Raw genomic sequence first — 14,675 nt, 5'->3', positions numbered from 1 at the left:
AGTTCGGTTCTATTGAGGCGTGGTGAAATCCACATAGCTGAATATAGCTTTGCAAGCAGAGTTCAGCTGAAATCAATGCCAATTTTATGTTATTAGGCATGTTGCCACAAATGAGGAAGAAAATGTCAGGCTGGACGTAAACAGCCGAAAAGGAACTTAGTCAACTGACTGCGATATCCCAGGTGTGGGGCAGCCGTGGTGTGCGCTAAAGTGCGCTGATGACTACAGCTGACATATAGAGGGAAAAAGGCTCCATGTAATTCGTAATAGCGGAACCAATAGCCAGTCGTGCACATGCACTGCCCATCGAGGCACGATGCTAGAAGGAGATCTGCTGTGGGTGCAGGCATGTACGACTTTGACGAGAACGAGAAGCAGCTGCGCTTCCACTCGGACGCGGCCAACTCGCGGCCGGGCTTCCAGATCCGGCTGCGCCAGGTCGAGTGCGCCGACGAGTCGCCGCGGCCGCCACCCTTCCGTCCCCTGGGACTGTCACCCAGCGGCGACTCCCACTACAAGTGCGACAAGATCCTCACCACCCGGTTGTTCGACGTCCGAAGCCCAAACTACCCGGGCGGCTACCCTGACAACCTGGACTGCAAGTACATCGTTTTTCAGGTGTGTATCCAATGTGACTGAAGCATAGAACAGAAACAAACACGATGAAGTGTCGGTGGTGATGGGACAATTCCTTACTATTTGCATAATACATCTTGCCACATGTATTGAAAGGCAGCGCGTGCTTTCCGAGCCGCGCCGTGGTGGTGCAGTGGTTATAGACGCTCGAATACTGTGCCCAAGGATGCGGGATCGAATCCCGGCCACGGCAGCCGCTTTTCGGTGGAGGCAAAAAGCAAGGCACCCGTGTGCTCTGCGATGTCAGTGGAAGTTAAAGAACCCCAGGTGGTCGAAATCTCAGGAACACTCCACTACGGCGTCTCTCATAGTCTGAGTTACTTTGGGACGTTAAACCCCACAAACCAAACCAAACCGAGCAGAACGTTTTAATGCGAGAGTGATAAATGCCCCTCTCTCCGATAAATCTGCCGTCGACATTGGCATTGCGAGCGAAAAATCGCATTCATCTGTCGTGAGGCAGGTACCGACATGGCCGGGCACTGATTGGTATGAGGACTGTGTGCAGCACAGGGCTTGCAGCATGAGGCGATCTCGTGCAGCACTTTTAAGGTGGAAAGGTGAGACGGGAATCGAACTCACCGGGGCCCATGGATCCATAGTCAGACATGTTTCCCTATAGCCACGTGTAGTATACATTCGTATACCACTCGGCTAAGCGGGGATTTACATCTGTGTCGTGTGGTGTTGCACATAATGTTTGCAGCTGACGAGGGTTTGCTAATGAGTATATTTGAGATTAAGAAAAAATCCCCCGATCAATGGAGTCGATTTAGACTAAAGAGAAATCTCAAGGGCAGCCGCAGGCTTAAGTGCCCTCCTTGTTTTGGCGGAATCCTTGGTGCGTAACAGCAGACATGCAAACCTCGCGCAAAATACACACGGACAAAATGAGGCACTCTTATTCGTCCCCTTCTTTTGTCTAGATTTATCGTTGATGTCGTGCTCTATTCTTTGCGAGTGCCTGCATGCTCCTGAAGTTTTACATGTCAACATCCATGTACAGTGCGGTAAATCCGTCTCAGCTGTGGATGCTCCGCTGAAGGAAGTTAGGCCTTTAATGACTGTCTGCGAAAGCGACAGCTTGGCTGCATTCTGCGCAATTTAATGCGTGGCCATTAAAGGAGCGGATTGCAATTCACTGTGTTATCCGGACCGAGATGTGAATATTTTCGCATCTATTTAGAATGAGTGATACTTGCGTTTTTGCAGTGGTCTCGTTTGCACAGAGTTTTATCTACTACATTTCGATTTGCGTTCAGCTTTCGATACTCATAATCCATTTAAATTTCCAAAAAAAAAGGAAGTGAGAATTCCGGTGGAAGATAGAAAACAAAATCTTTCCAGATGTTTTATTTACACCTTGACGAAGAATTGCCACCGTGTACCTTAACTACTCTGTGCCCCCCTTCTTTTTTTTTTTTCAACTCCAGACACTTATGATGTGCGCATCTTTTAACCTAAATAAACTCTAGGGTCAGCGGACAACTGAATGTGACCATGCGCGCCTCCGTTTTGCACGCTCTCATGGCCATGACTCTTCACCATATAAACGCAGTTTTTTTTCTCCGGACTGTACAGGCGTCACGTGACGTCTGCAGCGTCGAGTTCACCTTCATTGACTTTGACGTGGATAAGGAGAACGAGTGCTTCTCGGACTTCCTCGAGATCGACGGAGAACGTGTTTGCGGTGTCCTGCCCCCGGGCTCCAAGCGTAAGTCTCAAGGGAGGATTGCACAGTGCATCTTTTGTTTAGCCAGCTGGGATGGAAAGAGGCAACATGAGAAGGTTTGCGTTGCACGCAAGGCGACTACTATGCACAGTCTTTGTCAAAATTTCGCGAGACTCCGGAGCGCCGTTTCAAGGCTGCCTTACGGACTCAACGCAGTGCGGTGCGCGCGACGAGGCTTCGCTGAGCGATGTCATGCTCGTCCTACATGTGTCCCCTTGACTTCCTGCTCGCTCGTTTTGCGTGGATTTCTAAATTCTTACTTGCGATAGAAACCTTCTTTATACAAAGTGCCCACTGTGACGAAAATGTCTTCTTGATGACGACATTCTGTCCGTATGCTTCAAATGCGTCAGAGTGTATCACAAGCCACTGATAATTGTCGTGCCGGCTTAAACCGCAAAAACTGATAAAGAATCCTCAAGCCCCGTATTTATTGTCATGAAACATAAAACACGAACACGAAGCAGCCGTTACGGGCAACAGGACAATTCGTAATACTTGCCTATATCGCCACCATCAACGATAACGCTTGTCAAACGGCGTGGCAATGATTAGAACAGGGAACGGACCACATACGTGTCGGCACGAAGCCTTTTTCGTTTTCCTGTGATCGCTTTCCAGACCGTATAAGTGCTGGCATTTCTCGAGAACAGCACTCACTTTTCGAGATGTGTTTGCGGGACTCCTATCTTGCTGCAACAAGTAGAATTCGTCCTCAATTGGACCGGCAAAGACCTATGACCTTAACACGTTCTCAATAATGTCAACATAATACTACCAAACGAAGAGTCTATCTATAACCAGAGACCCGGGCCCATTGCTTGATATGGCGTCTCCACACAGCCACAGAGGTTGAAGCGCTAGCTGTCGAAAACTCTTTGCGCGTGTCCACGCAGATCCTGGTCCCACCGCTTATTTCTGCCGATATTACACTGCAAAGAATGACAGTGCCCCTCGCGGCCTAAGCTCCATGGACATAACAGAAACGTTTAGTTGAGCGCCACTGCTTACCGCTACCGTCTACTGCTACCGCGCGTGCGTCAGTACGCATTCACTGATCACTCCGAGTGGGAGAGATGGCGTCATATTCGGCCAAATTCTGGCGGTCTCCATACGCAGGGACCAATCAGCGCGTGCTGTGCTGACCGGGTGCGCGGTAGCGGTAAACGGCCGCAGTAAGCGGCAGAGCTAAACTAAAGGTCTCTAATGATGAAGCGCACGTGCTTGCCTTGCCTGGCAGCAGAAAAGCGAGATAGCGCCAGCACGTTTTCCCCATGACGACTATGCTTTCAGCTTATCCATCGAAGCTACTCGATTTGCGATTGTTTAGTGATATCCATAAAAACTTATAACTTTATCCACAGTTCTTCCTATTGCAAAATTCCACTGAGGGTGCCGATCGACGACAGGAGGCTAATTGCGCGCCAGTTCTTGGGAGGTGTTCCTCACAGATTTGCAAGGCCAGACTAAGCATTGCAAATCGGTTGCAATCCGCACCTTCTCCCATTTTTAGTAATGAAGGCAGCCTGGCTGACACCAACCGCCCAGGTCGACAGAGAACCACTCGAGAAGGTGATGACCTCCACGTCATTACTTCTTCGGTCGCTGACCCTTTCATAGCTGCGGAAGAAGTCCCCGAGAGGCTCTCCATAAATAAACTGACTGGAAAAGGCTATCAGGCGACAGCTGTATTGTACCCAGCATGGCAGTCACATGGCTCTAGCAGCGCGAGCAGTGAAAAGCCACCACCTTTATCTAAACGCGGAATGAAAAGCGCTTAACGTAATTTTGAGCGACCATGTAGGAAGGCAAGAGGACGCATATAGGACACGCAAGCGCCTTGTCATCGCCTAACGCAGTCTCGACGCACTCGCCGCGTCCCCTATAGTGGCCCAGAGGCAACTTTGGAGTGGTGCTCCGGCGTCTCGCAAAATTTAGTCCATGTGAAGGCCACTTTCTTGATAAACTCATCTCTCATTTTGTTGCCCCTTCCACTTCACATCACTGGAGTTACGCTTTATCCGAATCCTAAAGGCAAGCAACATAGCAACATATGTGGACATCTCTCCATCGCTCGGTTATGCCAGAGTAATAACTGACGTTATCCAAATTACCTTTGCAGGTACTGGCGTTGACTTGTGACGTCATCTGTAGTGGTATTTCATCAAGTTTGGCAACTTCATAGGGAAGCGCAATGTGTTACATCCTTTTTTTTTCTCGTTTGTTTTCTCTCCTGAAGTCCTGTTCGGGCTCTAGACGTAATTGTCAAAGTATGGAACCTTGCTCCGCGGGGATAGAGCATTCGCGCGCGTCACTTCCCATTATATGAGTATGAAAGAGTACATTCATGAACGGTTTACACATGTAAAGCAATTAAAATTCAAACATTTTTGAACTCTTCATGCGGAATACTGGAAGACGAAACTAAAGTAATACTGCTGTGTTGTCGCACAAATGAATCAATGGCTATTCGCGTTATGTTATGCACTCGTTAGGGTAATGCAGGTTTCTCTGTTCTAACATTCATGATGTCAATCCGTACAACTTTAATAGGAATGATCTGAAGAATGCAATTGGCTACTGTATGCAGTACATAATAAACTCTCGGTAACAATGTATAATGCTTTATTATTTTCGTTTCATTAAGCATAACGACTAACACGGAGAATTTGTGTGTCCTAAAGGTGTTGACTTAAAATTAGTGTCACAGAATACCAGAGGAGTTGCCTAGAAAGAACCTCAAACTACGAAAAGTGCCACTACTCCATCACGTGTTGCAGCAAGGTAGGTAAGTCAGCCCTGAAAAGACGTGGATGAAGCAATAGTACAGGTTGTCACCCAGTAATAAGTAAAAGGCGCTTTTTCACTGCCAGATGGAAAGTATGCCAAAAGAAATAGCAAACACAAGTTGCAGAACTGTGTGAAAGCACGGGCTCTCTTACTGTGAGGAGGTGTTCTAATGGAGTGTTGTTGGACCGAGAGTGTTGTAACGCGACGATAATGGTCGAAATTGCAGCCGCTTCAATTCCCTTTCTCACCGACCTTACGATATGTGCATTTTAAACACCTTCCATCTTTCTTGTGCTGCAAAAAAATTGACTCCGGGACCATTTCTTACTCTTTTCTGCCAGGCAGCATTCCTGATGGAAGTTTTCAGAAAAACTAGCGCGGTTTCTGCTACGTAATTATGACATCTCTTTCGTTCTCTGCTCACCAATTGTAAAGGAACGTTACTACTGTATTCTTTAAGTGGATCCCATATTACTAATCAAGAAATCTGTTGACCTGTATGGGGATGTTGCGTCCCTGCACGCCTCTAGCATTTGTAAAGTATTTATCGCGTTGCTCTCTTCGCATCTTGAGTCCCCATTCACTGGGTGTTATCTGCAAAAACTGATCTTTTTTCTTCTTGTGTGGTCTTGTCTCGCGCCTGCTTTACGCGACCTCTCTTGGCTTGAAGAAACCAAATTGCCTGCAGCGCTGAATACCTGCTTGGTGCTAGCTCGGCGGGCGCATTCCGTCACGTGCTAAGTGAGCGTCACGTATCCGCAGGGTTGGTGCAGTTCAGCAGCTCCCAGATGGTGTTCCGCTTCCGGTCCGACCAGGCTGGAAGCCGGCCTGGTTTCCACATCAAGGCCCGCCAGGTCGAGTGCGGCTCCAGACTGCCGCCCGTCACGGGACTCGGTAAGCACTGCGGCTCGCGAACAGCGACGCGTGCTGACGGGTGGCGTATTCCCAAACCATATCCCGTAGGGGCACTGGAGCAGACGACGAGCTAAACGGTGATTATTGCTGAAAGGTCTCTCTGAACGCAACCGAAAGGTAATATACGTTCACTGTAAAGGGCTATTGTTGCCGATAGATGTCTCTGAACGCAACCTAAAGGTAACTTGCACTCACTGAAGGTAGGAAATAAGGGTGAAGGTAATTGTTTAGTGTAACCGGTCTCATACCGATTGTTACTGGAATGTATCAGCGGACGCAACCTAAAGGTAACATACACTCACTGAAGGCAGGAAATAAATACGGTGAAGGCAAATGAAAAAAAAAATAAAAAGAAATTCAGCACAGGAGCCGAACAGATGTTTCAGTGGCATCTGTGCATAGGTGGGTGGTATCAATCCAGTGCGCCAAGAAAGCGACGGGAACGGCAGCCTTTAAATGTGTTATTATTCGTTCGGACAATATGTCCAGAATTTGTCGCCAGGTGGCGTTGCTCAGAGGAATCACGTGCCAGAGCGTCGTCTGCTCGAGTGCTCCTACGGGATATGGTTTGGTAATAAGCTGCCGGGTGCCCTGCTTTTTTCTGCGAGAAGCGAGGTCTGAGGCACAATGGACGATGAAGGAGAATAGAAAACGTGTCTCTGCGTTGCTTCCCGATAGTTTTTACGTTTTACTTATCATTTTGTTCTTTCGTCCGTTTAGTTATTCTGCGTGTTTTAGGTCGACTGCAAGTAAGATCAAAGGTTTTGCCGCAAAACTGCAAATAAGTGCCAGAGGCACGTTCATGAACTACACAGCGTCGCCTCTAGTGCGCCGACATATTGAAGCCAGATCATTTGGCACTGTATTGTTGTCACGGCAACGGTATCAAATAAAAAAAAAAACTTCGTCCTCTGGGGCGAGAAGGGAGTACTTTCCAATCGTGGCGCTTGTTAGACAACTCAGCAATTGCCGCTTCTCTTTTTAAGCATTAGTGAACTGGACCACTTCGCTGCTTACCACGATGCGCGTGTTTGCAGAAGTCATTCTGTTTTAAAGATCAGTTTTCCTCTACCCGCCAGGTGCGCTTAAGTACAGTTGAAAAAGAAACCAGCGACAGTTTCTTACCACTAGCGCTACCGCTTAGGGGGCACTGTGAACTTGTACTCTTCATTAGGTGCATTATCTCTAACTTGGCCTCTGCTTGTGTTCAAACAAAACGCATTCACCTTGAGCCAGATTCAGTGGGAGTGAACAGGACTAGTGCTTTTTTTGTTTCTTTTTTTTTTGCCGGCAACGATCTTTGCATGAAAGCGATCTTCATGATGAACGCGTAAACGAAGGTGCATGCGTTGGTTGTGCCTGGAGAGCGCATATTCCTCAACCACTGCTGTCGATGCAGAGAAAGCACCGGCTCTGGGCGTGCCATGCATGTACGAGTTCTGCGAGCAGAGCGGTGTCTTCTACAGCCAGGGCTTTCCGGGACCTTACCCGAACCAGATGTCCTGCACTTACCGAGTGATTGCCGCAGCTCCCGACCGATGCAGGTGAGTGCGAAATGGGGGCGATCAGGCGTCTGCGCCGCTTTGTTCAAAACAATTGGAGCAATCGTATTCGTGTCTCCGGAAAGCACTGTTTCGTTGCGGTTGTTTCTGGCTAGGGCTGCTATTTAAAAAAAAAACAATACGTTACACAGCACGGCAACAATCGCCCCCGTTGACAGTTTCACCTCAAAAGCGTCTCTATAGAGCTTTGGGCAGGAAGCATGACAACTTGAAGGTGCTGTTACCGAATGCTCTCTGTGAGGGCAACCGGCTTATTTATGCATGCGTACAATTATCGGCCAACGAAGAGCACATTTATGGCACGGCCGTATATGGCATGGCCATATATGGCAAGCTTTCAATACTGCCATAACACGAGTGCGGCTCGTGAATGACCTAAACAGTTCTTCCTGCTGCGCGGGAGACGTGACGCCATGGCAACACCGGTTGATGTAATTCGCGAGGAGAAAAACATGCAAAAATTTTGGCAGCACCTCTATAGCACCTTGTATATGTGTAGATAAAATGATCGCAATCAAGAAAGTTTAGGATTATGACATTTATTTAATATTATATTTGATATGATACCGCGATAGAACGGGAAACAATATAATGCGCACTCGAAGACCGATGATTGCGAAAGCAACGGCGGCCCACCTGGATTCCTGCATTCGCCTGCCTTAAAGAGGTCCTGAAAAGCCATTCGTGTATAGTAAATAACTACATTTAGTCATCAACAAGCCAAATAATGCGATTGTGCACACAATAATGAATCTACGGTCGGGCTCAAAAATTGGCGAGTTCTTTCCAGCGACCTTTTCAAAATCGCGACCGCCTTTGTGGTCGCGTCATATTTAGGGTAAGTTGAAGGTCAAACAGCTGCCATGGACACGGTAAGCAAGCTGGGTGTCAATAGTCGCTGCCTCCCCCCCACTCCTCCCGCACTAATCAATAGCGCGAAGGTGGGGAAGTAGGCGAGGCTGATGAAATAGCCTCGGCTTTGAGCGATAAAAAAAAAAAAGTCTAAATCGGGAGGAATGTGCGAAGACCGGAAATTCAGCTTTAATTACGCAGCTACAGCAAGATACATCGTAAATCCTTGCTAAAGGTTATTTATGTAGTGGTGGTTATTCATTCCAATACCGGCCACCTGCCAAGAGCCACCGCTTGCGCGGTTCTCGTAAGCAAACCTACGCCTAGGCTCATGGCCCCTTCACCCTTGAAGGTCCTTCATGGTGGTTCTCCGTAGCCTTTCATGTACTGCCGAATGCATAGGTTTTCATATCACTACCGAGTTTTCCAAAATACCATGTCGTATCGCCCTTTATATTGTACTTGCATATTGTACATCACTCAAACTACATCCCTCAAATGCCCAGACGAAGACAAGTCCTCAACCTTCGAACTGAGGCTCCCCCTCAACCGTTGTTCAGTGCTCTTTCATACTGTGTAGCCAACTTCTTCCTCTCGTTCTATTCTACCCTGGATCCTCAAACTATCAAAGTGGCACTATCAATTTTATTTCTGTGATATTTTAAAAATAGACACCTCTTTTCTTAACTATTCTTAAGATACGCGTACTCATCCACTCTTTGTTACGCTTTTTAGTCTACTATGCTCGAGGCTGACTCCTTGAGTTTTTCTGCAATATTACCCAGCAAATTATGAACGTATTGTGAAACTGGTAAATATCCAAGAGGCTTCTTCGGTATGCCGGCATATTCTCGTTCATTATACTGGTGCGTTTTTCTGATCTCTTTTATGCGATCAAGTATACAGCTCGTTACGTCGAAAAACAGTCTCCGTTGCTGTAACTTAGAATTGTAAAAAAAAAAAAAAAAGACGTGTTGGAAAATGCACGCACGATGTTTTCTACCAAAACTATGACTCAACTCTTGTTTGTGCATCATTCATTGTGACGTCATATTATTTCGTTTTCCATTTAACATCCATATGCTAGTCTAGTTGGAGGCTAGTTTAGTATGGGGACTCGACCCGACGACATAGGTACCCAGGGGATTCCCTATGAATAAAATCTGGGGAGGGAGAAGGGGCCGTCTACACTTTAGGGAGCTCTGGGGAGAGGTGGCATAGATGGTAGAGGAGAAGCGGAAGTTTCTTATTTTTTTTTTCGGTCGTCAATATTTCGCGTACTTAGGACTAGCAACTTTATGACTTCGACTTTAATGAGAAAGACTGCGAATAATTACTTCGCTTTACACAATGACAGTAGTCGTGTTTATGAACAGAAAATGAAATAAGAAAACGAGCAAGGAACGCCTAAAATATGTCAGACAGTACGCTGCAGTTCAGTCTACAGAAAGTAAACCCTATGATAAATGCAGCAACCGCCGATATATTGAAACGCAAGAGCCTAAGCAGTTATCCACAGAAATCTCATTTCGCATATATCTCTCCGAGACGAATCGTTTGATACCACCCCCCCTACCAGGGGTTCGCCAGATACGCACCTCCTTCAAACGCGAATTTTGACCATTTTAAACCCCCAAAGGTTGATGTAGTACGTGCTACTACAACCTATTACAGTGGGAATAGATTTATAATTGCAGTTTTACGTCTATAAGCCAACTAATCGTTAGACACCACTCCGCTCTCTACCCCCATCCATAGGGTCACAATGTTAGCGAATGACGTATTAATATTATTATACAAATTTGAGCGCACCCCCGATCGGCGTTCAATTGAAGAGCATTACCTTTCCAATGCGGTTCCGCACTGAGTGGTAGGCACGTTGGAATTTCATTCCTAGAATCCATATTCGGGTATCGAAATGTTGAGCACGTAACCACGATTCATTTTGTACTACCCGCGTCCTCCTGCTGCTACTAGTTCGCCCGGCACACCCGCTACCGGAGAACTCAAGTTCGATCCCGAACGCGGCGGTCGGGTTTTAATGAAGCGAAACGCAAAGGCATCTGTGCACTGTCTGATGTCCGTGCGCATTAAAGATCCTCAGGTGGTTGAAAGTATTCCGGAACCCTCCACTCCCACTTCTCTACCTTTCTTTACGGCGCGGTACAGATGCCCACCGAGAAGTGTGACAGATATATGCGCCTTTCCTTTCGTCTAAACTATAATCCTACAATTTATCAGTACGGCCGCCGGAAGTTACACCCCTGTTATTTTTGCAATGACCAGAGGTTGTTGGTACAACTACGTCACACATATTAAAGCTCGGCTAGACTAACAGTTTTGTGTGCAAAAACCAAACGAACTCTTTAGCACCGATCAAAACTAGGGGACGCCATTTTGGATTGCTAAGGCGGCATACCACCATGATGAACACTGCTTCAGACTTGGAAAAATTTGGAGCCCCGTGCAAAACGACGGAAATCGCCAAATTTAATAAGCAAGAGCTACGCTCAAAGCTTGCTGTTGAACACCACTTGCGTGACGCAGACGTGAAATATGCTGCAAAACATGCACAGCTTTTCACTGTAGTACAACAGATCAACACAATAACTGAATATAAACAAAAAAATTCTTAACTTCCGAATGCGAAATTTGAGCGCAGCACAGTAGGTGTTCCAGCTTTTCGATACATTGAGGCAAAGAATTCGAACAAGACATGGGTGTACAATCATAGACGCGTTTTTATTTTTCACACATATTCCTTCAAGAAACACTCCACTAACAGTTCTTGACTCTCATGAAGGAAGCTTTGTGGATCGGGAGGTCGCAGAAGGCGGCGCTCGGGCCCATAGGAACGTTGCGCGGCGAAGAGATAGCTGTGACTGACTGATGCCGCTGATGCTGCTATAGCGAGTCAAGAGAACGTGACTCTGCGTTTCGGCTTGGGACGCATGCACCGTGATCCGCTGACGCCGAGCCGGCGCTTCGGCAACCGGAGAGCACCGTCGCTGCCACACAGGTAGAGAGGGTGAAGGGGGGGGGGGGGGGTACACGCAGCGACGACCGGTGGCGGGAGGAGCGCGCGTAGCAACCGGAGAACACGAGGGGGGGGGGGAGAGGAGGGGGTACACGTAGCGGCCAGTGGTGGCGGGAGCGCGCGCTGCCCCGGCTGCGGAGCTGGTTACAAGGGACAACGCCTGCGACGCCGACGCCTATGCGAAACGCAGGAGCGGGCGCCAAAGCGCTGCGCTCTAAACACTTGAAATAATGTTCAACCCTGTACGCAAATGCGGAAGGTGTATATCGGAGTTTTGAGCCACGACGAAGCCAATACGGTCGTCGTATTTTCTGCAGTTTCTTCCATGTGAAAGTCGTGGTTTTTTCCACCACAAGCCCGCTATAACCAGCGTGTCCCTTCGCGTATACATGCCCGTCTTCTGGCACTAATAAACAAAATTCTCCGTAATATGTAAAACATTTTGAGAATTCAGCATTTCCCTTGCTCGCACGACGAGGCGAACATCCTCTCTCTCACGGGGATCCCTCATCTTTCCCCTCCTTCCCCCGGAGCTCTGGCAGAGAGGGTGGGGGTGAGAGAACTAGCGTAGCACACCGGGCTTCCCCATCCTTCCTCCTCCCATCTCATCTCGGCGGGCAGCATCTGCATCCGACGCCGGAGCGCGCGGATGCTGCTATGACCGAGGATGAAAATTGGGCACTCCCAACAAACAGCTTGACCCGCTGGCTGTGCCTCGGTGTTTCGTTTTTTCCTGCCACGGATGTGGTCAGAGCTAGCGGCGAGGCCTTTGGCTCTGAGAGCAGAGCCCGAGTTCCGTAGAGAACCCCACAAAATGTACGTTAGGAATTAAGGGGGTGCCTTCAGAAAGGTGACCCCTCCATGTTGTGTGTAGGAAAATCACCTCATCTACCTCCAATTGTGTACCATTCATTGTAAATGTAGGTGTCCACTGAGAAGTGAGATAGACACTCTGGCTTTATTTACCCCAAAATGAAACCAACTTAAGATGTTTAACACTTTTGCAAGCTCTCTACCAGTCTCTTAATGACAAAATTTAATAAAAATGCACTGTTAAAGGCGTTATCGCGTCTACTCTTAAAGCGAAGCTTAAACATCGTCCCAAACATTTTTGCGTTTCTTTTGTTGCAGTTTGTGATTTTAGTCGGTACCACAATCTTAACTGGTTTCGCGTCTACACAACGCTTTGGAGCTTTAAACATATGCCTTTTCAACTCGCTTTTCTCTTCGGAATAGTTGGCAGGACTGGAGTGGAAAGTTTTGCTTTTGATTAGAGGCCCACACAGATACGGCTTTATTCTATGGCAACGGACAGAAGGGCTCTTCACAGGATACCGCATCTGAGGTATCTACTTGATCACTCCGGCATACGCAGGGTAGAGCTGTCATTCATCCAGTTCAACCTGCACTCCAATAACCGTCCCGATGGCCAGTGTGGTGCCGATTTCATGGAGATCAACGGAGTCCGATACTGCAACCGGCAGCTGGAAGGACAGATACGTGAGTGACACCTTTTCTCATAAGCCCGCTCCTTCGGGCAACATTTGGGATAAATACATAAATGGTACCACGTTCTGTTACTTACGGCCCAAAAGAAGGCCAGGGATTGATTGCTAGTGATTCTTTCTGGTTCACCACGTTGTGTCTTAGCTAATCACCACAGAGGAATGGCAAAATGTGGGCTTTCAGCTCCAGATGAACGGTCTCGTGCCATGTCGCGAGGCTGGCGAACGCAATTTGAGTTGCGACGTACACCGCTGAAGTCCACCCTAACGCACGGCGGAAGTCATTTCACCCGGTTAGGCTTGCTGGAAACTGTCAAGCTAAACTCCACCGTATTTCGTCAACACGGCTTTGACCGGCCCGTGGGCGAAGTGGGCACGTTTCTCTTATACGCAAACTAATTTCACCTTAGAAATTTTGCACATTGCTTAAACTGAACCACTAAGGGAAATAGACGAGGTTGAAATGGCTTCCCTCAGCGTCTTGCTTATCCGGATTACATTTACATTCAGTCACTCTGCTACCCGTTAAATCAGTGTTCACTTGACTTGTTCCTGTGTTATCTCCCGCTCATCTCACGCATAATCTTCAGCATGCACGGCATACTGTCGTAAGCTACCGCATTATGGACGGGACCACCCGACACAGTTCTAAAGCCCCGCTTAAACCAAGCCATGCGAACGTCCCTGCGTGGCCTATGAGTTCTAAATCTGACTCCGAGTTCAAGCGTGCCTGGTTCAATTCTCCCCTCACCTTCCCACATGGAAGCTCTCCAGGTGGAAGGTCTCAGCCGATAGTGCAATTAGCTACATCACTATCCATGGCTGCAGTCCATGTGACATGGGAATTACCATACGCTTAGAGGCGTGCTCGGGGTTTCTCGCTTATAACGCCCACCACCAGCACTGCACCCTCCTCCTCCACTCTCTAAAATGCACATCCACCCTTATTTCTTCTGCCACTGCCCTCCATTACTCTCCAACCGCATTGCCCTTTTCTGCTTTTCATTGTCGCTGTTTTGTGGGATGCAGTCCTGCACTCTCGTCATTACCCTCTGCTTTCACAGTACACGCACATTCAGCTTCTCCTCGTAGCACCACTCTCGGGTTGCGCATTCTTCATCTGTCGTCATAACTTTAATTCCCTTTCCCCAATAGCCACCCTCTGGTTTCTTCCCATGGCAGCTGCATTGCGGTTGCTCATTCTTTCTCTCTGGCCACTCAGCCCAAGCCACTGTACAACCCGTTGCTTCTCACCCTTTTTCCAATTTTAGGGACGAAACTCCTGTCTACCACCTGGTAGCCGTGACAGGTGGTATTTCGCTCGGTTAGCTGCCATGGCTGGCAGGCAGCGGGTTACGCCTTCAACTACGGTGCACAATCTAGGAACTGGCACTTCACAGATGAGCTCTAAAAGTATTTCAAGAACACGAACGTCCTGAACGCCTTTCTATGGAGGCATCGTTGGTTGATTGGCAATATTTTTTTTTTTGGCTGAGAACTAGGGAATCGATGCTCATATAGTCCTTATCCAGTAGTAGTGTTTGCCTGTGTAATTTTTGGTTTTCGCGTGTCCTATCTACCGCACTTCAGAAACTGTGTCCCTGCCAACGAAAATTCATAACCGCAGCTTGAGCAATGGTTTTGAG

At 47.9% G+C, this 14,675-nt stretch overlaps 1 protein-coding gene across 1 annotated transcript in view; it reads left to right on the top strand.

Annotated features, from left to right (window-relative positions):
• Positions 1–14,675, top strand: part of LOC146183224 (cubilin-like) — a 184,804-nt gene that overhangs the window by 99,082 nt on the left and 71,047 nt on the right. Inside the window, exons 13-17 of the mRNA XM_084608348.1 lie at positions 347–618; positions 2,218–2,350; positions 5,921–6,052; positions 7,473–7,617; positions 12,900–13,024. Of these exons, the coding sequence (XP_084464474.1) occupies positions 347–618; positions 2,218–2,350; positions 5,921–6,052; positions 7,473–7,617; positions 12,900–13,024 (807 nt within the window). The remainder of the gene's footprint in view (positions 1–346; positions 619–2,217; positions 2,351–5,920; positions 6,053–7,472; positions 7,618–12,899; positions 13,025–14,675) is intronic.

This window comes from Amblyomma maculatum, chromosome 7 (assembly GCF_055883805.1).
Source record: "Amblyomma maculatum isolate TAMU_Amacu chromosome 7, ASM5588380v1, whole genome shotgun sequence".
NCBI lineage: Eukaryota > Metazoa > Arthropoda > Arachnida > Ixodida > Ixodidae > Amblyomma > Amblyomma maculatum.
The sequence above is the reverse complement of the archived record's forward strand: the minus strand, read 5'-3'. Positions and strand labels throughout refer to the sequence as shown.